The 24,809-nt window shown below is 40.0% G+C and overlaps 1 protein-coding gene across 3 annotated transcripts in view; it reads left to right on the plus strand.

Annotated features, from left to right (window-relative positions):
- The window catches only part of MYCBP2 (MYC binding protein 2), a 184,362-nt gene extending 167,372 nt beyond the window's left edge, over positions 1 to 16,990 (plus strand). For all 3 annotated transcript variants that reach the window (XM_072353261.1, XM_072353271.1, XM_072353253.1), the window contains 12 exons: positions 12 to 108; positions 3,109 to 3,228; positions 4,485 to 4,586; positions 5,899 to 6,027; positions 8,449 to 8,581; positions 8,815 to 8,918; positions 9,379 to 9,567; positions 10,067 to 10,174; positions 11,181 to 11,390; positions 14,556 to 14,663; positions 14,852 to 15,017; positions 16,160 to 16,990. In XM_072353261.1, the coding sequence (XP_072209362.1) occupies positions 12 to 108; positions 3,109 to 3,228; positions 4,485 to 4,586; positions 5,899 to 6,027; positions 8,449 to 8,581; positions 8,815 to 8,918; positions 9,379 to 9,567; positions 10,067 to 10,174; positions 11,181 to 11,390; positions 14,556 to 14,663; positions 14,852 to 15,017; positions 16,160 to 16,275 (1,582 nt within the window). In that variant the 3' untranslated portion in view covers positions 16,276 to 16,990. The remainder of the gene's footprint in view (positions 1 to 11; positions 109 to 3,108; positions 3,229 to 4,484; positions 4,587 to 5,898; positions 6,028 to 8,448; positions 8,582 to 8,814; positions 8,919 to 9,378; positions 9,568 to 10,066; positions 10,175 to 11,180; positions 11,391 to 14,555; positions 14,664 to 14,851; positions 15,018 to 16,159) is intronic.
- The last annotated feature ends 7,819 nt before the right edge of the window (positions 16,991 to 24,809 follow it).

Consider the following 24,809-nt stretch of genomic DNA (forward strand, 5'->3'; position numbering starts at 1 on the left):
GTCCTTTGTAGCTATATTCGGCGAGGTGAAAGCCATTGGTGGATGAAGGGTTCAACACCTACGCAGATTTCAGAGATAATTATTAAACTGATTAAAGACATGGCAGCAGTAAGTTTCTATGATTTAAATGTGTGGGGGATAATCAAATATTTCTGATAATGTATAATACATTTTTTTTCATTAATTTCTATTAAAGTTAATATTGGGATGCGCTGTTCAAAATGAGCTGGTATCAAGAAGAAAAACATAATCTTTTGGGTAGGGTTCAGACCTAGAGGCAACAGAACTCAAGTTCTGATTCGGCTAATTAGAAGCACAATATTCAAGTGAACTTTCAGATGAGTCACAAGAAACTTAAGTAGTAATAACTAATTTTGTCACTTTCTACATTATTAATTTAGAAATCTGACTTTTTTTTTTTTTAAGATTCATAAGCACTCAGAGCTGCAATTGAAAAATAAAAGATGTCTATAGAGTATAGTGATAGTGTTTCTTTCGTTTAACTGTATGTACATTTTATACATAAAGTCTAGTTAAAAATGCATGTTAAGCTTCTTTTGATCTTAGAAAAATCTATATAGGTCACTCTGAAAGTAATGCCTCCTATTCATTTCCATGGAAACTACAACACATACAAAGAATACAACATCACTACTTGACAGAGCAAATTCTCAGCTACAAAACACTGTTTTTCAACAGTCATCGCTATTAGCTATGCATTTTCACCAGTGATGAACCTGAGCAAGACTGCATGCTGTGCTTGTAAAAAAAATCTGCACCAGCACAAGTGAGCCAGTGCTTCACTGCTGCTATAATGGCAGTGAAGATAACGATAGGAAAATGTTGCCCCTGCAGTCTGTCTTTCATCTTTCTGAACAGACAGAAGTCAGAAAGTGTCAAATCTGGACTTTATAGTGGGTGTGCTGTGACAGTCCAGCCAAGACTGGCAGTGTTGTCCATGGTCTTCAATCTAGTATGATATTATCATGTTCCAAGTGAAAGATTGTTTTCTTTTCTGTCCTGACTCTGGAAGTTTGAGCCTTCAGCTTAGTCAGCGTCACAATGTAGTGGTCAGAGTTGATGATGGTTTGTCTGGGTTCCAGGAAATCCAGAAACCTTTCCTATCCCAAAAGACAGTTCACATCACTTTACCCACTGAGGGCTATATCTTGAGAACTTTTTATTTGATGGGGAATTAACATTGCCACTCCATTGACTTTTCTTTTGACTCCAGCTCATAGTGGTGACAGCACATCTCTAGTAATGATACAGTCCAGGAAACTGTCACCTTCAGCCTCATGTTGATTCAATAAATTGCATACAGGTGTTCTTTCTGTTCCTGTGTGAGCATTCATGCGACCCACCTGGTGCAAACTTTGCAATACTCCAGTGCTGCCACCATCGTGTCCAACAGATTGAAGGTGACAAGTTCTCTAATCATAACCTGCTGTGTCTAATGCACGGACTCAGATGTGAACGATCCAATCTGTTTATTACAAGTTCTCACATCACTTATATACCTTCACAAGTTTCCTTTTCCTAGCTTTCCCATTTGCCCCTACATGTCAATAGAACATTCCACAAACTCTTCAACCATTCATGCGGGTGCTTATCCAATCAGAGCTGTAAGCTGTTCTTTCTTTTTCTAGAGGTGTCCTTGGATTCATGCTGTTTATCTTACTCCACAGCTGCTGCTCTGTACAGACTTTATATTCCCATGATAACCCACCTATTCACACAGATGAGATGAGACACTCTTCATTTCATAGTGCAACAGCAGTGCATGGCAGTCCAGAATGTGGTTTGTCTTTTACATTGCTGTCACTGCTGAAACATACCACCAATTGCCTCACCAGTGTACTTGTCCACTATTAGGTCTCCATAAACACTCAGCAAGTGTCAATGGGTGCCATTTTTTCCAGATGGAGGAATTCAGTGACACACCTTTGCTCCACACACAGTTCCATGTCAGATGCCATTCTATTGGATTACCCCTCTGCTGCTGCCTATTGCACAGCAACATGTAATAGAATGTTGTCAGGAAGATTCAACCCCTACTGCCATGTCATCATCATTCACCTCTGATATTGTAGGTCAACATAATAAAATAGGAGGCATTACTTTTAGAGCAGCTCTTGTACGTTTATAGCTGATTATTACTTTAGCTGTCTGGGTTGAAATTTTTCATGAGTGTATGTTAGAGGCAAATATGTTTGGCTGAAGAATTTGGTGAAAGCCGATCAGTTTTGTTTCCTTTAATTCTACACCTGGTTCAGGGAGAAGCTCTAAATGACCCTGATTTTCCTCTGTGATTACCCTTAGAAAGTTGTTTTAGCATGTTTGACTTTGGAGCTCTGTATTCTCAATTTAAACACACTGAATGGTTTAGAAAATCCCTTCTAAAACTTTCTGTGGCTGGGTGAGAATTCTCTGAAATTGCTTCTTTTGATTCTGAGAACACGATTTTGGAAAATCACTATTGATCTTTAGTTAAAATTTGCAGTTAAAGCTCTTTTAATTCTTGCTCCTCAGGAATTAAGAATTGCTGGTCTGTACACAGAATGACTGTTTATTCTTCCCTTCAGTTGCTTCAGTGGCTAGGGGAAGAATCTATTGTAGGTGCCACTGTGATTCCACTCGGATTTTTGTTTCTGTTTACTTCATCAACATCTTAGGAAATGTGTAAAAACTCAGGTAGAAAAGAAATGTTAGCTGCAAATATGAGTACTTAGTGTTTGTAGTGAATGCTGGGATTAACGTGATGACTCCCGGTACATATGTGCAATTTTTCTGTCACCCTACTTTGTTCAGTGGGTAGGATGCAATGTACATTGGGAATTATTTGGTGAGAGGAGCCAGTTTGTTCAGGACTTTTTTTTTTTTTTTAATGGTTGTTGCCAGTATTTTTTGTAGATATGTTGTGGTTAAGTGGGAAAGCATCAGGGAAACAGTGGATTCTATTCTGAACCTGGGACTTGCTGTTTTATGTTCTAACATGAGATCATAACCTAGCATTGCTTGTTGTTATTCAGTTTTAGTTGTAAATATCTATAACAATTTATTACAGTTTTTATTAACATTATAAACACTTATATTCCTCTTTGTCAGGGCCATCTGTCAGAGGCTTGGTCCCGTGTGACAAAGAATGCTATTGCTGAAACCATCATAGCTCTGACCAAAATGGAAGAAGAATACCGGTCACCAGTGAGGTGCATTGCAACAACCAGAGTAAGAGCTTTTCTGAATTTGACATAGTTCATTGCAAGCATGGATTTAGAGCCCATCTGAGAGCTTCCCTATATTTTGACAAAAATTCCCTTATGTGGGTTTTCTCAGGAAACAATGTACACAGTATTCAGCTTAAGTTGTATTCCAACTGAGGCAAACACTGCTTCACCTAATGAGAGTCTCCTTTCTTGTGTTTTAGCCTAAGAATGAAAAACAATTTGCTGACCTCCTTTTTTTTTTTTTTTTTTTTTTTTTCTTTTTGTTCTTACTTCTGTGAATCCTGTATAAAAACAGAGACTAACTTACCTTGAATAAGGTTATTTGAAATACCACTTCGAGCATAATTTTAAACTATGGCATTCCTGCTATTTTAGGGAGGACAGATTTTGCATTAAAAATATTTAACTACTTAAAATACTTAGGAGTAAAATAAGAGGTTAACAGTGGTTACATGCATTTAACACTAATGTTGTTTTCTATTCTAAACATTGAGTTTTTTATTTACTTCTTATTCACATAATTGCTGCTTTTTGGAAAACACTGTCTCAGAATACTGGCAGCTCATGTTGTTGCAGTGCTAGTTGAGTCCGGTCTTAGAGAAGTACTGAACATCAGACCAGCTCTCCTTGTGAATAAACTTAGTTCTGCCATGAAGGTACACATTTTGAAGGATGTCCAGTAGAGTCATTCAAAGAAAGCCATTTTGTCCAAATGAAAATGCTAATTCCTCTAGCATTTCACTGTAGATAGTGAAGAGAAAGAGAGAAAACTTTTCCCAAAACCTGAAGAACATTTAGACAACCCCCTTCTAGTTTATCCCAGTCAGTCAGTATGCTAAGAAAAGAATAGGGAAGTGAGTCACACTGACCTAAACTGACTTTTTGGGTTAGCAAAATTTGTTCAGTTTTCTCCCCACAAAATCTCAAATGCTTGGGAATGATATGCAAGTTTTTGTATTTATAATACATTCTGTCTGATCTTTCTTCACTGTTTCTATCTTGTATGCTAACTACTGTAGTTTTGACCACAGTGTTACATAATTGAAAGAAACAAATTAGTTCCCAAGAGCTCAGTAAGTTTTATTGGGTGCTTGGGTAAAGAAAAAATTTGTATTGCATGGGCAAGGCTTCGGGTAATGATGATACAGTTTGCAAGTAATTGAGTTATTCTTGTCTGTCAAAGTTCAAATTTGTTGTATTTGAGATTTTTTAATTTAATTTTTCTATAGCATTTAATCCTATCTTGCTTTTCAACAGTTATGGCTGGCCCTAGCATCCTTGTGTGTACTTGATCAGGATCATGTTGATAGACTGTCCTCAGGAAGATGGATGGGAAAGGATGGACAACAGAAACAGATGGTGAGGCTGAAAATTATGCATTTCTGTGTTTATTTTTTATTTATTCAGTAGTCAAGGAATTTAGAATAAGTGACAGGGAAAGATGAACTTGTCCTAACCTTGTTCCTCCTGCTGACCTCCATGGAAATAGTACATATACACTTGAAGTATTATAGACAATTTATAGACAATTTAAGTTTCATAGACAAATACTCTTCAGAGAACAAAAATTCCAACTTAAATCAGTAATAGATAGCAATTCTGTCAGTATTCAGGGTGAATGAAAACCTGCCTAACACCTATAGGATGAACTTTTGTAAATAGAACAATTCAAGTAATCCGATGTTTCCTATCAGAGCTTTTTGCTTTATGGGTTTTTGTAACATTGTAAAGACAGTTATTTTATATTCCTCAAGAACTGTATCTCTGCAACTTAGCTTCATCTTCTAGATCTAAGGAAGAGAGCAATTACCCCAAAAGAAAGAAGCAGTCTAAATGAATTTAGTAAAGCTGCCATTTACCTGCAGGATGTACAACTGTAACATGAAATATGGCAGATGAATTGAATTTGTCTGTATTTTTCAGTGTTGTAAAAAGCTTATATTTTTTTAAGTGAATCTGGAAAGAGCAAGGTAATGGAGCAGATCTTTCTATATAAAGAGTTTGGGTTTGATGGATCCCTGTGGGAGGCAAGGGGTCATCATGCCTTCCTGCTACCAAGTAAGAGCAAATCAGCCTCAAGAGCAGTTTAGTATAGGCAGAAAGAGAATACAGGAGATGTAGATCTGCAGCAGCAAGGACTGAAACTCTACTGAGTGTTGAATTAAATATATCTTGATATAGTAAGCTAATTCTATGCTGGATTTTGAAGTCTGTTGCTTTGGCTGTGTTCTCTAAGTTATGGATGACCTACAGCTTTGATTAAGTCTTTGAGCAATCTAAATATATTATATCATAGGAATTAAGGGTAAATATTCTGTTTGTCTATGAACAGTTCTGTTAACATGCCCATAGCCCCATGTAAATTTTTTTCTGTGTAACTCTGGCTAGTTGAGAATGATGTCCCAAATGTGTTGTAGAATACATTTGTGCTACATCACACAATATGTAAGTTAAAGAATACTGGAAATACTTATGTAGTAAACTGGGGCTTCTGTGCAGAAGTAGTTGTTGAGATATTGATTATTCTAAAGATAGCAATAGTTGTCTAAAGAAGCTCTTTATCATCCATTACTAATCCAAGGGGAAGAGCTAGGGGAGGATACAAACAAATGCTAAAAGGAAGGATTTAATAAAGGGAAAAATATTTAATAATGTTTCTTAATTTTTTCAGCCAATGTGTGATAACCATGATGATGGTGAAACTGCCGCCATCATTTTGTGTAACGCCTGTGGGAATTTGTGTACAGATTGTGACCGATTCCTTCATCTCCATCGACGAACAAAAACTCATCAGAGACAGGTATTCATAGCATCATGTTGTATGCAGAGCACGCATTATGTATGTTTCCCCTATTAGTACATAAGCAAGAGGTAGTAGCAAGAATCAAAACTGAAAACGCTGTTTTGCTTTGAAGATGGAATAGATACATTTTCATTTAGTTTTCTGTTCCCTTTTAGTGAAATTCTGTTATCCATTATCTTTAGAAAAAGATTTGAAAACAATATTGCGTTCCCTCATTCTAATACTTATGCTACCTCAGCTTTTTTCTGTCATTCTCACATTGTCTAGGAACAATTTTAGGAAACTTCTAGAAACTGCAGAGCCTTTCTTAAGTATACTTGGGTTCTTTATTCCTTTTAAACCTCTTTTACTATTACTATTGCATTATAGTGCTTGTGAACCCCTTCATTTTTAAGCGTTGATATTTTTGTGATGTTCAGAAGAACACTTGACAGGAAATTTTCCCACTGGTTCCCTCTAACAGTCACCTCTTATTTTTCAATATTTCCCTAGTCCTCATGTTGCCATTATCCATAAGCTTGAAAACTTCCTGGCTTTATTTTTTATTTATTTATTTATTTTTCTCTCAGGGATGAAATATCTTTTCTCTTTGATTATCTAGCTGAGTTTTTGCAGGTTGCCCTGTACTTCACTAATTAATGTTCTTTCATACTACCCTTTCATCCTGTTAACGTCTAAACCTGAATGTTTACTTTTTTGGAATATTTCTTTTTGTCATTGCAATTTACACAGAGTACTGTTGCTTTTGAGACTATTGAACATTTCCTCTTTCTCGATATAGCATTTATCTTTTAAATTTTTGTAGTCATTTATAAGTAGTTTATAAGTAGTCATAGGAAAAGAGGAGAATATTTGTATAGAGGCTAAAATAATAGACGTAGTTAATAAAACTAATTCAGTGGACACCACTACTAATCTCCCCACTAGAGTGTGTCTGTGATAGTGTTTTACTTAGAATCAGGAATGTGTTTTTGAAGCAGATACAATCATCCCTCCTTACCATGCTTTGATTTGATAAAGAAGCCCTTTGAGAGCTTGAGCTGGATTCCTTCCAAGTAAAACAGACAAACAGGATCCAGGGATATACCTAGCGCACTTCAACTGGTAGCTGGGATCAGCTAGTCCAGAGCATATGACGTAAATATCAGGTCACTGTTTTCCTTGGTGCCTCAGCATTTGCAAAGTACATTCAGCCTGGAAGTTCCTTGTACATCTGTTACGTACTATTTTTTAGCATGGATTGCTGCAGTCCCATTTTAAATTTTCCTTTTTTGTCATCTTTAGAAGATGATTTTATGCGTCTGTTCTTCTGTCCTGTCACAACACAGTCTAGTCTCATTTATTTTTCTGATTTCTCCTATATAGCCTGTTCAGATTACAGTTCATAAAAGTAAGTTCTTATCTCATAGAAGTCCTCACATCTCTCCTTTAATCTGTCCAAAACAGCTACTTATTAGATTTTCCTATTCACCTCTAAAAGCATGTTTAAACTTTTAATCTTTATTTACCATCTTTACCTTTACATCTTTCATGTCAAGCCTTTCCATTTAAATTTTAAATTCTGTCATGTTCCCTATTGCCTGTTTTCTCTTAGCTTCCTTTTCTCTGTCCAACTTCTGTTTCTGTTATACGTATTTCTTATCTGTTTTTCCTCTCCTATCAAGAAAGGAGTTACTGTGACCTGCTTATGCAAAACCTGTGTGAAGCACTTACAGTTTTTGTTTTCTGATTCCAGTATAAATTAAAGACAAAGATTGAGTTTACACATCTATACCCAGGGGAGTTCTAACTTTTATTGCATTACAGGTGAAGTGAATAAAAACAGAACTACCTTTGAAACTAAAGAAAAGAGAAAGAGACTCATGAAGTCTAACAAGGATCTCTTGTGACTTTTTGATTTAAAAAGAATTTTCTTGATTTTTAGCTAAAAACATTCACTGCAAGTGATGTGTTGATAGATATAACTCATTATGAAGTGCATAATATTATACATAGTGACTATAATTATTAGTGTTACTCTCATAAATTTCTGACGTGGTTATGTAAATGTATTTCTAATGTTGTCTTTTGCTTTTAGTACTGTGGTCTATTAGAGATGAACTAGTTATGAATTAGATTAGTTATGAACTACAGTCTCCATAGGTTTTAAATAAGAAAACTGTTGTGCAGCTCTTTCTTTAGCATTGCTGCTCTATTGCTTCCCAGTCATGTTATCTGGAGTGTTGATTTTCACTATTTTTACTTTTTAAACCAGAAAACCTCTTCCTACTATGTACAACTTAAGGACTGTATAAATTAAAAATAGCTTGCAGTAGACAAACCTGACAGAATCTTTAAAACATTTGATCAAAATCCAAAGAGAGAATGACAAGAATAACATAGAAATGCTATTTATTATCTGTTTGGTTAATCTAACAGGTATTCAAAGAAGAAGAAGAAGCTATCAAGGTTGATCTTCATGAAGGTTGCGGTAGGACCAAGCTTTTCTGGCTGATGGCATTAGCAGATTCTAAAACTATGAAAGCTATGGTGGAGTTCAGAGAACAGACAGGTAAAATACAACTTCTATTAGTTGCATTCTTTCCTGATTATTTTTTACCTTTTACCTGAGCATTTGTCCAAAAAGAATTAGGGCAATGGTCTTGATTTCTGCTTGTAAGTATAAATAAGATATTTTTAATGTATAACAGTTATTTTTCTGGCTGGTTTGTGATTATGTCTGAATATTGTTTGTTTATATTTTATTGTGATAGTAGTCATTTTTGTTTCTTTTTGTGGATGTAGGCAAACCAACCACCAGCAGTTCTGAAGCGTGTCGCTTCTGTGGTTGTAGGAGTGGAACAGAATTATCGGCAGTGGGAAGTGTTTGTTCTGATACAGATTGCCAGGTCTGTATTAATAAATATTGGTCATTATGAGATACGTAAGATAGAAGAAAGACAGTGTAGGGTCTTGTTCTGAGTAAACCTCCATCTCTTCCTTTCCTGAAGGACCAAAATCTGCAGATGTTTTAAAGGCTGTTAATAACGAGGAATGTTAAAATACAGAGTACTAAAAAAAAATAAAAATCTGTATATCAAAATGAAATGATAAAATGTAAAAATGGTAGTTTCTTTATGTCATTGCTGTTTAGGAATAATACTTTATAGGAGCATGAAGGTATCAGTTCTACTTCATTTATACAAAATGTGCAGTTTTTCCCAAGTACTTGGTCTAGAAGTAGACAAGATGAATTGTCATTCTTTCATCTTGGTTAATTGCATGAACTAGTAATCTTTCAAAAAGTAACATCATGTCAGCCTGTTCTTTTTGGTGGTGAAAAAATGACCAACTGTTGACTTTTCACAGGAGTATGCTAAAATTGCCTGCAGCAAGACACATCCCTGTGGCCATCCATGTGGCGGTGTTAAGAACGAAGAGCACTGTTTACCATGCCTTCATGGTTGTGATAAGAACGCTACAACTCTTAAACAAGATGCTGATGACATGTGTATGATCTGTTTTACTGAAGCACTTTCAGCAGCGCCAGCTATCCAGGTTTTTCTTTTTTTCCCACTTTTAGAAGATGAATATTATGGTTGTAATACTAAATGTGAAAGAAGTTAAAATACAAAGTCCCTTAAATTACATTCTCAAGATTTTCAGAATAAACATGGTAATGGTACAGGATGTAAATGACTTGAAATGCTTTCATTATTTTCTGGCATTACTAACATCTGAAACAAGAAGATTGTATCAACTTAGTTTTCTGTGTTTATTTAAAATATATGACATTTTATAAATAAGAAAACAAACAAGATGTTAACAAACATATAACATACATATTTCATATGCCCACTGGCTGTCTTGGAGTGAAAGTGTTATGATTTTAACTAGTGCTTAGTATTCATTCTTCAAGAAGTAAACAGAGGTCTTCAAGGATTTAAAGCATGTTTATTTTATTTCATGTATGTTGACACTTAAAAGTAAAGAACACTTATATTTTAGTGGTTAACATAATGTCAGTGTTAATTTCAGTGTTGTTCTTTTTCTAAAGTTGGACTGCAGCCATGTTTTCCATTTGCAATGCTGTCAACGAGTACTTGAGAACAGATGGCTTGGGCCAAGGATAACCTTTGGGTTTATGTCCTGTCCTATTTGCAAGGTAAATGAGCTATGTGTTTTCTGCAGTGATCCAACAAGTTACCTAATGCACTCTCTCTTTTTTCTTTTCATTTTTAAAGATACATTGCTTGTTATAATATAAAATAAGTATACTTTATTTATTTCCTTAATTTCTCATGTCACTGCAGAAAGGCTGTCACTGACAAATATTTTTACCTTCCCTACTATTCTCTGAATTCAGGTTATTTTTAGAAAGTAAACATAATGCAGACATTATCTAAATGCTGTCTTATTCTTAGCACTGTCTGTCTGTAAATTTGCAATTTAGATGCTATGGGGAAAAAGGGAAGAAGTAATCTTAATTCACATTGTCTCAAGCAGGGAATCTGGATTCTCCATTTTATTTGCCCTTTTCAAAGCTTTTTTTCCTTTTCAGTGACAGGACAGAGCTGAAGAATATATATATCACTTACTTCAGCATATGAGCATATACTCTCATAGCAGACATATATCATGTCTGCTACTCTGCAAAATCATAATTGCTATAAGCAAAAGTGTACATACATATATATAGTAGCTGCTGGGAAGCATCTTAAAGCCCCTGGAATGTTAAATTTGTGCACTGTCAGGCAGTGTTTCTTTGTGTTGTGTTTGGTAATTTATGGCAATGGCTTATGATTAGTACTTAGTACAGAAGACTAAAAGGCATTATTCCTATTTGCTGAGTAATAAGAAGGAGCAAAATTAGAGAAAACGTAAAATCATAATATTCCCATGACAGGGTGAATATGTCACATACCCTGTACCATCCTTTTGTGTTTGTTACAGTCTGTTGTAAGGACTGCTGATTTCATATAACACAGGGCCATATAAAACATTGCAGTAGCAAATGAAACACAGCCTTTTGTTGTTGTTGTTGTTTTTTAAGCATCCACTGAGTGCTTATGACATCCATTATGCTATTTGTGTTTGACCACAATATAAATTATTACAGCTGTTGCAATAAAGTTGCAAGAAATTTTAATGATTGCTTTTTTCATTTTCAGAACAAAATCAATCATACAGTTTTAAAGGACTTGCTTGATCCAATCAAAGAACTTTATGAAGACGTAAGGAGAAAAGCACTGATGAGACTGGAGTATGAAGGATTGCACAAGAGTGAGGCCATCACAACACCAGGTGTTAGATTTTACAATGACCCAGCCGGCTTTGCCATGAACAGATACGCTTATTATGTTTGCTACAAGTGCAAAAAGGTATGACGGTTACCACTTTCTCAAATTGAATGCAGGTTATACTATCAAAAGTCACTTAAAGAATGGAACATATAATATATTGTGTTTGGACAAGGAAAGCAGGAGAAGATTTTTTTATTTTTTTTTTAATTAATGTTTTAACAAATTAAATGTACACAGTATCTTAAAGATCAGAAGTATATAAAGAGAAATTTAGAAACCAAAAGCAAAATAAGGTGACAGTCTTCCTAAAAGAATGTGCAGGTGATACTGTGCACCAGCCATCCCTTTGTCCCACCTCTACTTCATGCTTCATGTGAACATAAAATGCTATAAGGTTTCATTTTAACTCTGGTATGGAGAGTTTGTCACTAAGCTTTCGCCTAAGTTTTACTTAAGATAGAGTTAATTAGAACTACAGTAAACAGCAAATTTGGGGCAGAAAAACTACTACTTCTGCAAGCCTCTTAGTGTGTTTTTCCCCAGCAGTAGTCTCAAAAGATGGGAAAGTGTTTTTATGAGAGAGTTTATGGGAGTAACTCTATGTAGAACTTGTGAGAAGGACACTAGGGTGATACCCCCACAAACAGTGGTGGATCTCCTTCCCTGCCATCATCAAGCAGAGGGAGGCAATTTAAGAGGAGGAGTGGAAACACGTCCCAGTTCAGCATCACAGGCAATCTCTGTCTCGACCTACCTTGGTCCCACAGTTGCTCCTGTGTAATAACTTTGAGGCTCTGGAACTTGAGCAAGAAGTAAGTGAAGATGCAGTGGGAAGTCCACCCTTGAGGTTGTGTAGGGTGAGGCACTTGACTCTACACCTCAAAACTGCCTCTGCCAAGAAGGACAGAAGGATGGTTGTCATAGTCAGCTCTCTGCTGAGAGGGATGAAGGGCCCTGTATGTCAGCCTGACCCTGCCTGTAGGGAGTGTGCTACCTCCCTGGGGCCCAGGTCAGGGATATTTCTAGGAAACTTCCTGGTCTGATTCACTCCACCTTTATTGATAGTTCAGGCCAGCAGCAATTAAGTTGCTGAGAGAAGCCTGAGGATGATCAAACAGGACTTCAGGGGACTGGGAAGGCATTCAAGTTGTATTTTCTTCTACCCCCTCATTGGCAGGGAGGGATACTGAGAGGAGCAGGAAAACCTGTATCATAAATACACAGCTCAGAGGCTGGTGCAATCACAAGTATTTGTTGTTTGTTTGTTTTTACCATGAGGTGGTTTACTTGGCACCTGTCCTGATGGCTGCAGATGGGTCTCACCTGTCTCAAATGGGGAAACAGATCCTAGCCCAGAAGTTGGCAAATCTCATTATGAGGGCTTTAAACTAAATATGAAGGAGGGGTTTTGGCATGGCTCTTTATGGTAGAGTGTTTTGATATTCTTGAGCTTGGGGATGGAAATGATAACGTAAAATCACAGGATCGCTCAGGTTGAAAAAGACCTCAAAGATCATAGAGTCCAACCGCAAGCTAACCATACTACACTAACACTAACAACCCTCCGCTAAATCATGTCCCTGAGCACCACCCAGACGGATTTTAAACACATCCAGGGATGGTGACTCAGCCACCTCTGGGAGCTTATTCCAGTGCTTAACAACCCTCTCTGTAAAGAAGTTTTTCCTAATATCCAACTTAAACCTACCGTGGTGCAACTTGAGGCCATTTCCTATAGTTCTGTCACCAGAGAGAAGAGACCAGCCCTGCTCTCACTGTAAACACCTTTCATATATTGCATATATAGCAATGAGGTCTCCCCTCAGCCTCCTTTTCCCCATGCTAAGCAGCCTCAGTTCCTTCAGCCTCTCCTCATAGGGCATATTCTCCAAGCCCTTCACAAGCCTTGCTGCCCTTCTTTGGACCTGCTCCAGCACCTCAGCATTCTTTCTGTATGGAGGGGCCCAAAACTGAACACAGAACTGAAGTGCCGAGTACAAGGGCAGTGTATTCCTGATACAAGGAATGGTGTTGGATGCCACTGAACTTCTTGGCCACCTGGACACACTGCTGGCTCATATTCAGCCAACTGTTCATCACTACACCAAGGTTCCTTTCCATCAGGCCACATTCCAGCCACTTTTCCCCAAGCCTGTAGGGTTGCCTGGGTTTTCTTGGGACCAAAATGCAGGACCCAACACTTGGATGTATTGAAACTCACACAGTTAACCTTGACCCATCGATCCACTCTATCCAGGTCCCTCTGTAGTGCCTTTCTCCCCTCTGCCAGATCAACACTTCCTCCCAGCTTGGTGTCATCTACAAACTTTGTGAGGGTGTTCTCAATCCCCTCATCAAGATCATTAAAAAAGATGTTAAATAGAAGCATCCCCAGAGCCCCAGGACACCGCTCATGACCAGCCACCAATTGGATTTAACTCCAGTGACCACAGCTCTTTGGGTCTGGCCATACAGCCAGTGTTTCACCCAGCAGAGTGTATGCCCATCCAAACCATGGGCAGCCAGCTTCTTCACAAGGATGTTGTGGGGGACAGAATCAGAGGCCTTACTGAAATCCAGGTAGACCACATTGATAGCCTTACCCTCATCCACTAAGCAGGTCACCCTGTCATAGAATGAAAACAGGTTTGTCAAGCAGGATCTACCATTTGTAAACCCATGCTGACTGGGCCTGATCCCTAGTTGACCTTCAACTGGTCCATTATGGCTCCTGAGATTATCCATTCCATAATGCTCGCCAGCACCGAGGTGAGACTGATAGGTCTGTAGATACCAGGAGCATCTCTCTGGCCCTTCTTGAAGATGGGACTCACATCTGCCAGTCTCCAGTCCCACGTCTGCCAGTCTCCAGTCCACCAGGACATGCCTGGTTAGCCAGGACTGCTGAAGAATAATGGAGAGTTGTTTGGCTACCACATCCGCCAATTCCCTCAGCACTTGAGGGTGCAATGTTTAGAATTACAGTGAAGAAGTCCAGCCTTTACTAGTAAGACTTGTTACTCCCTGGGCATACAGCCCACTGTGCTGGTAGATGGGAATGGGGAACAGAATAGGCCCTGCATGATCCATGGTGCTCAGAAGTCCATGTATAGAATTACAGCTATTCAAGATAGTAGGCACAGTGATAATGGCCTTCATTTATCATTTTCCCAATAAGGCTGGTTTAGTTAAAATGACAGTTGTCTGTTGTTTAATGTCCTGTTGTTCCTATATCAAATTTAGGCATATTTTGGTGGTGAAGCTCGGTGTGATGCTGAGGCTGGACAAGGAGATGATTATGATCCGAGAGAGCTTATCTGTGGTGCATGCTCTGATGTTTCAAGGGCTCAGGTAAGCAAAGAGCTAATGTTGGTCATATTATCTAATTCCAAAGAGTACCTGAGCCATATGATTATTGACTGTTCATTCACAATTGCGTGTATTGTATGACATAGATACTACAAGATGTAGAAATGTATTGGTTGGATTGTTACAGCGTTGCTATTTCTTTTAACAATGTCTATCTTCTTTCTATTTAGATGTGTCCCAAACACGGTACAGATTTCTTAGAGTACAAATGCCGCTATTGCTGTTCAGTTGCTGTTTTTTTCTGTTTTGGGACAACACATTTTTGCAATGCTTGCCATGATGATTTCCAAAGAATGACAAGCATCCCTAAAGAAGAACTCCCACACTGTCCTGCAGGTAGTATTTTTACAAAGCAGATTAACCTAACTAGATTCTGAGATAAGCAATTAGTTCTAATGAATTTTCTTTTCTCTCCTTGCTGATAATTTGTAGGAATATCACAGGGTTGGTCATACAAATGTTAAATTCTCTAAGTGCAATAATGCTGGAGTAGGTTTCCTCTATGGATGCCTTCATGCTTCTGAGCTTTTTGTTTTGGCTTGGTTTTTGTGGTGTGGGGTTTTTGTTCTGTTCCCTGGCAATAATGCAGGCAATGTCATCATATTGACCGTTTAAATATTAGATATGTTTTTACTTGTTACAGAAGGACATTTCAATTCACCCACACCAATCCAGGCTCCAGATATTACACAATGTGTTACAGCTATATTTAAGAATGTAACACCACTATTAAAACATGTGTAGACTTAGATGCATGCCGTGTGCTAACTTAGTTAGTGCCTTAGTTCCTGACTTCACATGCTGTTGATGTGATGCTGATCTCATCAGACTGTGCTGAGTTTCTTGTTGCTAAAAACAAGTGGCATTTTTCATTAAGATACCTACATAAAAGAAGTAAACAGAAAAGAAATGAGATGTCACTTTAACATTACTTTTGATTTCAGAGTACAACTCTTGCTCATATTCACTGATTTCACATTTAGACTGTGCAATTATTGATTTGATGAAATTTATTTCAGTTACTTCTTCCTGTAAACTTTTTGCTTTTTCTGTTTCTTTTAATTACATAGCAATTTGGCCTTTTTCCTTTAGCTGTGTATGCACTGTGTGAAATAACTCGTAGAAAGCTAATAGTTCTTCATCGAATTGAATGACTGTATTTCTCTTTGCATATTAAGCCTTTAGACTTCTTGCTTGAATTTGTGCAAAAGCACCTTTCTATCTTCTTAATTGTAAGGAATCAATAGTAAAGTCTAAGGTATATTTATCTTGATATAAATAATGTATAGTGCACAATATTGGTGGTAGGTGGGTGGCTGGACTGGATGATCTTGGAGGTCTTTTCCAGCCTTGGTGACACTGTGATTCTATGTTACTTTTACTTAGTGTGTTTCTGAAGATCTTATGTTTGTTTCTGTTGAGTCTGCAAGCACTGACCTCCCCCTTTCTTTTTTCCCTCTTACTTATATTCACTGTAGGTCCCAAAGGTAAACAACTTGAAGGAACCGAATGTCCACTTCATGTTGTCCATCCACCTACTGGTGAAGAATTTGCTCTGGGTTGTGGGGTTTGCAGAAATGCTCACACTTTTTAGATTTATTTTTTTTTTTTAAAAAAAGAGCAGAACAGGTGCCCTCATCCCTCAAATGTCCTAAAAATAAAGTCCAGTTGGGATGAGGATGGGACCATTCTATAACCCAGGTAAAAGGAACAATTTGCAGTGCAAGAAGGATGCCAAAACCATGTACATACATAATTCTTGCTGTGAGAAACTGACTTTTTTTTTTTTTTTTTTTTTTTTTGAACCAAGACATCAAAACTTGTGAGGTGTTTGCATGTGGCCATTACAGTCATCGGCTAGGAAACATTGAACATTTACAAATAAATAGTTGCTATTAAAGGATCTGTGTGTCTGTGGACTATGAATGATGCTGGCTTTCAGGAGAAAGAAAAAAATATTGATTATTGTATACTGACTTTTTGTAATCTTGTACAATTGTAACGCATCACAAGTGGGGATGGGAAAGAAGAATATTCTGGTTTATTTCCTAGACTGTTATTAAAAAAAAAAAAAAATGTGTTAGGAAGGCATAAATGTAACAAGTATCACGCTGTATATAAAGGTATCAATGTTTGTCCTGTATAAGAATTAAGTTACAACAGCAGTTTCATTTAAACTTCTGGGTTATGTTTGAGCCTGAAATTTTAATGAAGTGCAATACTGAGTGTGCCTCATATCTCGCAGCTGTAAACATAATGGAATGTACATGTCAATAAAGCCACTGTACATTTTTATACAGTGAAAGTCTAACAAACGTGTAAGTCTTAATTTTCAGAAGCGTTTACTAAAATGAGGGATTTTTTCCTCATATTTACTTTAGAAGATTCTTCTAAAAAGACCGGGCACTTCTAGGATATAGTTCGTTCCATCTCAGTGTAAGAGAGTTGCCACCTGCATAACTCAGATGTAGATGACTAAAATGTGCTTTTTTAGAGTTAGGTGAAGTCATTAGAACCACCTCTGCAGTCAGAAATAGAAACAGTGTTTTGGAGCCTGGACATCCCAGCTTTTAGCACCAGGCAGATTTTTTTTGGGAGGGTGATGGGATATGAAAAATATAAAAGGTCAATGTGTTTGAAGTGTTCTTCTGACTTTGTGGTTCAGTTGGCTGGTAAAGTCTTACTGACTTTGTTTTTTGTTTGTTTGTTTGTTTTTGTTTTGTTGTTGTTGTTTTTGGTTTTTTGTTTGTTTGTTTTTGTTTTTTGTACATACATCACTAGCCTTTTCTCTAGTCTTGTGTGAAAACACTTTCTGAGATGTGAAGGATACACTTTGTGCCCTCAGGTACAATAGTCATTTTTAAATATTGCCAGATATTTTCAGAGAACCACCATGGACCTTAGGAAGACTCAGTGTCTTTACTTGAAAACATACATTGACTACTCATTATTTGATAATCCTCTATCTACAACCAGTGAACACCTGATGAACAGCCTCAGTCACTTCAGATTGGTAGACGAAGTCTGAGAGATGCAGAATGAAGTTCTTAAGGACTCGTTATAACACAAGAAGTGTACTTTGGGGTTATCAGATTTAATATAACTGTTGTTTCAGAGGTATTGCAGTAAATTTGGATGGGTCATACCAGTGATATCAAACAAGTGATTCCTGAGGTTCGCTGTTTCGGAGCTGTCCCAGCCAGATCTGCAGCGACTGACCGCGAGGTACAGGGGAGTTTCAGTCGGCTCCTTCATCCAGGGAACCCCGAGATCACAGAGCAGCCCGGCAGCTCTTGCGAGAGTGGCTACATGTCTGACGTGACTGACGTGAGTGATGTGAGTGATGTGGCATGGGCATTGCGTGGGCAACGGCTCTGCATCCACACACCCTTGCCATGAAAAAGCCTCCAGGAGAGCAGCCCACCAGGGACAGAGAGGAGGAGTTTTGGTGTGTGAATCATGCAGGCAGTTCAAACACAGAGAAACCCTAAGTCACCCATTCATGGGACAACACAATAGGCAGGGTTGCTATTGCTGTGAAGCGAGCGATAAGTGCGGAGGCACCTGTTAAGGGCCTGGTAATGGAGCAAGGGCGCTGCCGGCACTACTGGTAGCAGGGCAGAGCTGATCAGTCACACTCCATCAAGGCTACTTGAATAGTGCTGGTGAATCTGCTGGTTTGTCATGGCTGCACCCAGGCAGAAGGCTGCTGCCAGGAAAATTGCGGAGACCCAGACTGAGATCCCAAAACAAGATGCTAGTCCACAGGGCTCTGGCTGCAGTGAGTACCAGAGCCCAGCCTTTGCAGTGCTAGGTGAGGGAGACAGCACTTGTGTAAGATACGACCAGCTCAATGACTTACTCAGCCTTGTGGTTGACCTGACGAAAGAGGTGGAGAGGCTGAGGAGAATCAGGGAATGCGAGAGGGAGATAGGTGGTGACAAACCCTATGGGCCCCGAGATCCTGGCAGCTAGCCGAGGCTCTACATGGAGTGCATCACTCCCTGCCTCCTTGCAAACAGGTGACAGCGGAGAGCCAGCAGGCAGGCAGTGTTCCTGTTAAAGTAGGCCCCCTGTCCTCTCAACCGTTTAGGAACAATGAAGAATCAGGGGGTGTGGGGCAGTGGCAAAAGGCCCCTGCTCAGTGATGCAGGTGCACCCTCCCAGAGATTCCCCTGCCTTCCCAGCTGCCCCTGCAGAACAAATACAGTATCTGTGGGGACAACTGGACAGTGGTGGTGATGATGGTTCTCCCCACTTGGTGGTGTTAACTAAGTCTAACCTGCCACTTAACATCAAAACCTCATCAGCAAAGAAAAACAAAGGGTCATTGTCACTGGTGACTCTCTGCTGAAAGGAACACGGGGCCAATCAGACCCTCTTCACGGGGATTTGCTGCCTCCTTGGAGTCCATATTAAAGACATGAGGAAGAAACTTCCTTCCCTAGTATGGTCCTCTGTTTACTATCCCCTGTTGTTGTCTCAGGCTGGAAGCAATGATATAGGAAGAAATTCCCTAAAGACTATGAAAAGGACTTTGGAGACTTGGGGCAACAGGTCAAGGGTCCAGGAGCACAAGCTGTGTTCTCCTGTATCCCTCCAGTTATAGGGAGTGATGTGGGACTAAATATGACGGGCCATCAGGTTAATACCTGGCTCTGAGCTCAGTGTGCCTGGCAGGGGTGTGTGTTTTTTGACCTCTGCTCTGTTTGCACAAGCCCCGGCCTGCAGTAGCTTTTCCCACCGGAAGAAAGGGGTCTTACGGTGGGAGATGGGAAAGGAAATGGGTGGGAGTGTAACTGGATTCACTAGAATGGCACCTGTATGTAATGTCCCAGTGCTTGTAGGAGAGGGATGTGCTAGTAAGATCCCACAGTCTTGTGTTCAAGAGGGTATTAGGGCTATAGCCACACAAAAGGAGGCCCAGCTCAGGTGCTTTTACAGTAATGCATGAAGCATGGGTAATAAACAGGAGGAGCTAGAGGCCACTGTGCAGTTGAAAAGCTATCATATAGTCACCATCATGGAAACATGGTGGAATGCCTTGCACAACTGGAATGCTGTGATGGATGGCTACCGGCTTTTCAAAAGAAACAGGCAAGGCAGGAAAGGCAGTGGTGTAGCCCTTTATGTTAAGAAAGACTGTGAATGTATGGATGAGTGGATGTTTCAGCTTGTGAAGGGCTTGGAGAATATGCCCTATGAGGAGCGACTGAAGAAATTGGGGCTGTTTAGTCTGGGGAAAAGGAGGCTGAGGGGAGACTTTACTGTTCTCTTCCAATATCTGAAAGATCAGGGCTGGTCTCTTCTCACTGGTGACAGATGACAGGACAAAGGGAAATGGCCTCAAGTTGTGCCAGGATAAGTTCAGGTTGGGTATCAGGAAAAACTTCTTTACAGGAGGGGTTGTTAAACACTGGAATAGGCTCCCTAGGGAGGCGGTTGAGTCACCATCCCTGGATATGTTAAAAAATCATTTGGATGTGGTACTCAGGGACATGATTTAGCAGAGGGCTGTTAGAGTAGTATGGTTAGGTTGTGGTTGGACTTGATGTTAAGGTCTTTTCCAACTTGTGCAATTATATGATTCTGTGATTCCACAATTAGTGTACAATGATAGGAATACAAAGGACAGAAGGTGGAAATGTATTTATTACAACTCCCTGCCATACTGTTCAGATTAAACTTTTCCTCTCTTATCATTGCTTTCCTGCTCTTCACTAGGACTCTCAGGTCCTTATTTCTGTCCTCATCCACCACAGACAAGCCCTTTTTGTTCTTCCGTTGCTTTCTGGTCACTATTTTTCCATTTTAGGTGCCTCTTCCTGTAACCCAATGAGGTTAACAACAGTGGATTTTTCAGCTTTTCCTCTCACTGCCTCTCCTTCCTTTCTAAGATGCCTCCATTATTCTCTACTCTCTGGCATGAAGTGGCAGCACAAAAAGTGGTAGCCCAAAGTACTGTCGGGAAACAGAAGAGAGAACCAGAAATTCAGGGCCTTTGTGCTTGGTTAACCCTCCATAAGAGAGAGAGCTGAGCAAGCCTTGTTCTTTGCGGAACTGCCAGTTCTCCGAGAGGTACAGAAGGGTAAAGTGAATTTAAGATTACACTATATGGGGGAGCGGGATTGTGGAACTCAGAGACGACTCAATGTGAGTTAGCAACTGAGTACAACTTTATTATGGCGCGAACAACATTTTATACCCTCCAACAGCAGTCGTGGTATAACACGATTGGATAACCCCGATACGGCACAACAAATGATTGGCTGCCTTTCACCCCCAACTAAACAGTTTAACAATACCCTGACACCATGACAACTCGAGACCCTCGCCGCCTGGTCCCCACCCCTCTGCCTCATAAAGCCTTCTCACAAGGTCGTTATGTCCTTGAAGCCATCATGTCCTCCCTGTTCTCTCAACCAACTCCCCACAGCTATACAGTCGGATGAGCCTGCTGTGAGCAGACCCATCAGCCAGTTACTGGCTCTACCCAGGGAAGGAATTTTCACCTCCCCAATTTAAAAACAACACAATATTGGCTTAGATGTTTGCTCCACCTTTCCTCATCTTCCTTCACTTCGTCCCAGTGGCTCTAGGTTCCTTTGATGAAAGAGACACGACATGAGGAAAAATACCAAAACGGAATGTGGTGCAACCTATTATCCTGCCTTTTTATTAGCTGTTAGGGATTAAAAGAGCTGCTGGCCCCTCCCAGTCTATTCTCAGTCAGTGTTTTCAGTGGACACTGCACCAACCTACAGGGTGTGAGGTTCTGGCAGGCCGCGTGATTGCTGCATAAGTTCTTGATACAGGTCCTTGCAGCCCTGAATTGCAGCAAATATTACAGAGTAGACAAGTTGAGCATTTTCAGAAAGTTTCCAAGTATAGCACAGCAGTTACACTTGAATTCAATTTTTGAGATTTTCAGCCTTTCATTTTAGAATAACATTAGAGTTAATTTAAGAAAATGATACTACAGAAGAAAGGAATGACAAACAATGTGCAACATTCATTGTATACAGAGGACTGAGTGAGGAACAGGCAGTGTTGGAATATTTTTGCTCAACACAGCTGCCCCTCTTTGATTCCTTCTCACAAGTACACAGCACAGTCAGGTGTGAGGCTCAGGCTCTCGGGCAGAGCTCAGCTCCCATGCTCTCACCTACACCACTGGATGCTCCTCTCCTACGCAGTGCAAGACACTGACGTCACCACCTCTTCTCACTGCGCCAATCTCAGCTGCTGATTATAGCCAGATGTCAGTGCAGGCCACTAATCAGCTCAGCACACAGTGAGCTGGCTGTGTACCTTCCCAGCAGTTTCACTTGCTTTTCTGTCAGCTGTTGTTCCACAACCCATGCAATGGAAGCACTCAGTTCTTACTTGCACCACCCTGTCTGCTGCAGCCAAGGTAAGTCCACAGTTTGGCTTACACATCATTCATTTAACAGCGTAAACGTTCACAAGTGTATCTACTTCCTCAGCACACACCAATCACAGTAAAAGTTAACACAGCACAATTAACCAGTCACCATTGAGGCCTGACAGTCATGCTCCTTACAGCCTGCTGGGATTCAGGAGGTACCTGAGATAGTACTGGTCCTGTAGTCAGCATGGTGGTGATCATCCCCCTGTACTCAGCACTGGTAAGGCCACACCTCGAGTACTGTGTTCAGTTTTGGGCCCCTCAGTACAGGAAAGACATCAAGGCTCTGGAGCATGTCCAGAGAAGGGCAACAGGGCTGATGAGGTGTCTGGAGCAGAAGAAGTGAGAGCAGGGCAAGTATCACTGGTGACAGGATCAGGGGAAATGGCCTCAGGTTGTGCCAAGGTAAATTTAGGTTGGACATTAGGAAACACTTCTTTACAGAAATGGTAATTAAACACTGGAATAAGCTCCCCAGGGAGGTTGTTGAGTCACCATCGCTGGATGTGTTTAAGAGCCGTTTGGATGTGGTGCTCAGAGATATGATTTAGCAGAAGATTGTTACAGTTAGGGTACTATGGTTAGGCTGTGGTTGGTCTTGATGATCTTTGAGGTCTTTTCCAACCTGAGCAATTCTATGATTCTATGGTTATGGGGAGATGTACCATGCAGATGCCTGCAGATTCAGGTGACTCACTGTGATGGGCAGAGTACAGTCCACCTATAGTAATATGTCATCTTAGTAAATCCTACCAGGCTTAGAAACTTGACTGGTGAACCTGAATGACAGCCCTTTAAAAGTACTTGCTCAGAGGCAGGTTTTCTTGGTGGACTTTGTCAAGGAGCAGCAACATCAGCAACCTGCATTAGTATGTCCATGCAGAAGTCAAGGTACCCACTTTCACTGCCTAGCTACCAAGGCATTTGACCCTAACACAAATGCCAGCCTTCTCTTAGCAACAAACCCATCTGGTATTTTAATTTCACAACTGCTATCTTGCTAATCTTATTAACTTCTCACCTCCAGTCAGAGACAGCTAAACAAACTGCTTTTCAAGGAGACCCACAGGACAAAAAATTACTGTAAAACACAAAGCTCCTCTAACTGGCAGCATGTTAGGTCAGCCCGACCTGGCACTATCCTGTTCCAGAAGCCTCAAGTACTGTTCTCAGCTTGTGATATATGGCCCATGCCATGGAAATGCTCACCTCCCATCTGTGTTGTCACTGGCATGGCTCACCACACTCAGCCCATCTGTACTGAACTCCTGCCCAAAGCAAGGCTGAGATTTACTGCATCAAAGATGAAAATTTTATTATGTAATCCTACAAAACATAGAAGAGTGATATAGCTTTTCCTGATGAAGAAGCCATTCAAGCTATCCAGCCAGAAAGAATCATTATAGACTCTAGCGACAGAAATATCCAGACATAGAGTTCTGAGGAACCTTTTACAGCAGTTCACCACAGCTCTTACTGCACTACAGGCAACAATACCAAGAAATCAACCTGCTGCAGGCAACACTCCATCTTGATTAACTCATCCTTAGTTCTATCTACTTATTTTTCTGTGCCCATGAGCAGCATCAGAAGGTCCTGTGTGGAACACTTAGGTTGAGACCTTCTGTTTTAAGGACCATTTTACCTGCAGCTGGCTCCTTTTTCAAAGAAGTGTGAATTTCAGCTCCTCTTCTATTTGGCTTTTCTTTGTGTGTGACAGATACTGTGTACATATTTTGTCAGTTCCTAGTGTTGTATTCTAGCAGCGTGCTTCCTGCCTCCTAGAAAACCTTTCCTGTACAGACATACAGAAATAAAACGGGAAGCTTCTCTAATGATTTCCATTACTAGAAAATGTTTGGCATCAATGAAAAACAAGTGTGTCTTTCCAGTATTTTTCAGCAGTCTATTGAGGAATAAGGTGTTCATGAGTAACTTAGACCAGGTGTGCCAGCCACATCTCACAAGCATATTTTCCACAACTTATATCTTCATTAAATTATAATGGGCTACCCATGTCCTTCTTGCAAACGTCAGGCAGTACCCTCACAATAGCTGTATTTGGTCTACTTAATTTTTATTTAAATATCTTACAACTCCATTAATTTCACCTCCACGTTTTTTTTTCCTAGCCAGACAAATCATAGTCATAGAATCACCAACGTTGGAAAAGACCTACAAGGTCACCCAGTCCAATCATCCACCCATCGCCAGTAATTCGCACTAAACCATGTCCCTCAGCACAATGTCTCAACATTCCTTGAACACTTCCAGAGTTGATGACTCCTCCACCTCCCTGGGCAGCCCATTGCATTGCCTGACCACTCTGAAAGAAAAGTAGTATTTCCTAATATCCAGCCTGAATCTTTCCTGGCACAACTTGAGGCCATTCCCTGCAGTCCTATCATGAGAGAAGAGGCCAACTCCCATTCCACCACAGTCTCCCTTCACGAAGTTGTAGAGAGCGATAAGGTCTCCCCTGAGCCTCCTCTTCTCCAGTCTGAACAATACCAGCTCCCTCAGCCGCTACTCACAAGGCCTGTGCTCCAGACCCCTCACAGCTTCATTGCCCTTCTCTGGACATGTTCCAGGACATCAGTACCTTTCCTGTGGTGAGGGCCCAAAACTGAACACAGTATTTGAGGTACAGCCTCACCAGGGCTGAGTACAGAGGATGAATACCTCCCTGTTCCCGCTGG

The sequence above is a fragment of the Excalfactoria chinensis genome, chromosome 1 (assembly GCF_039878825.1).
Source record: "Excalfactoria chinensis isolate bCotChi1 chromosome 1, bCotChi1.hap2, whole genome shotgun sequence".
In the NCBI taxonomy this organism is placed as follows: Eukaryota; Metazoa; Chordata; class Aves; order Galliformes; family Phasianidae; genus Excalfactoria; species Excalfactoria chinensis.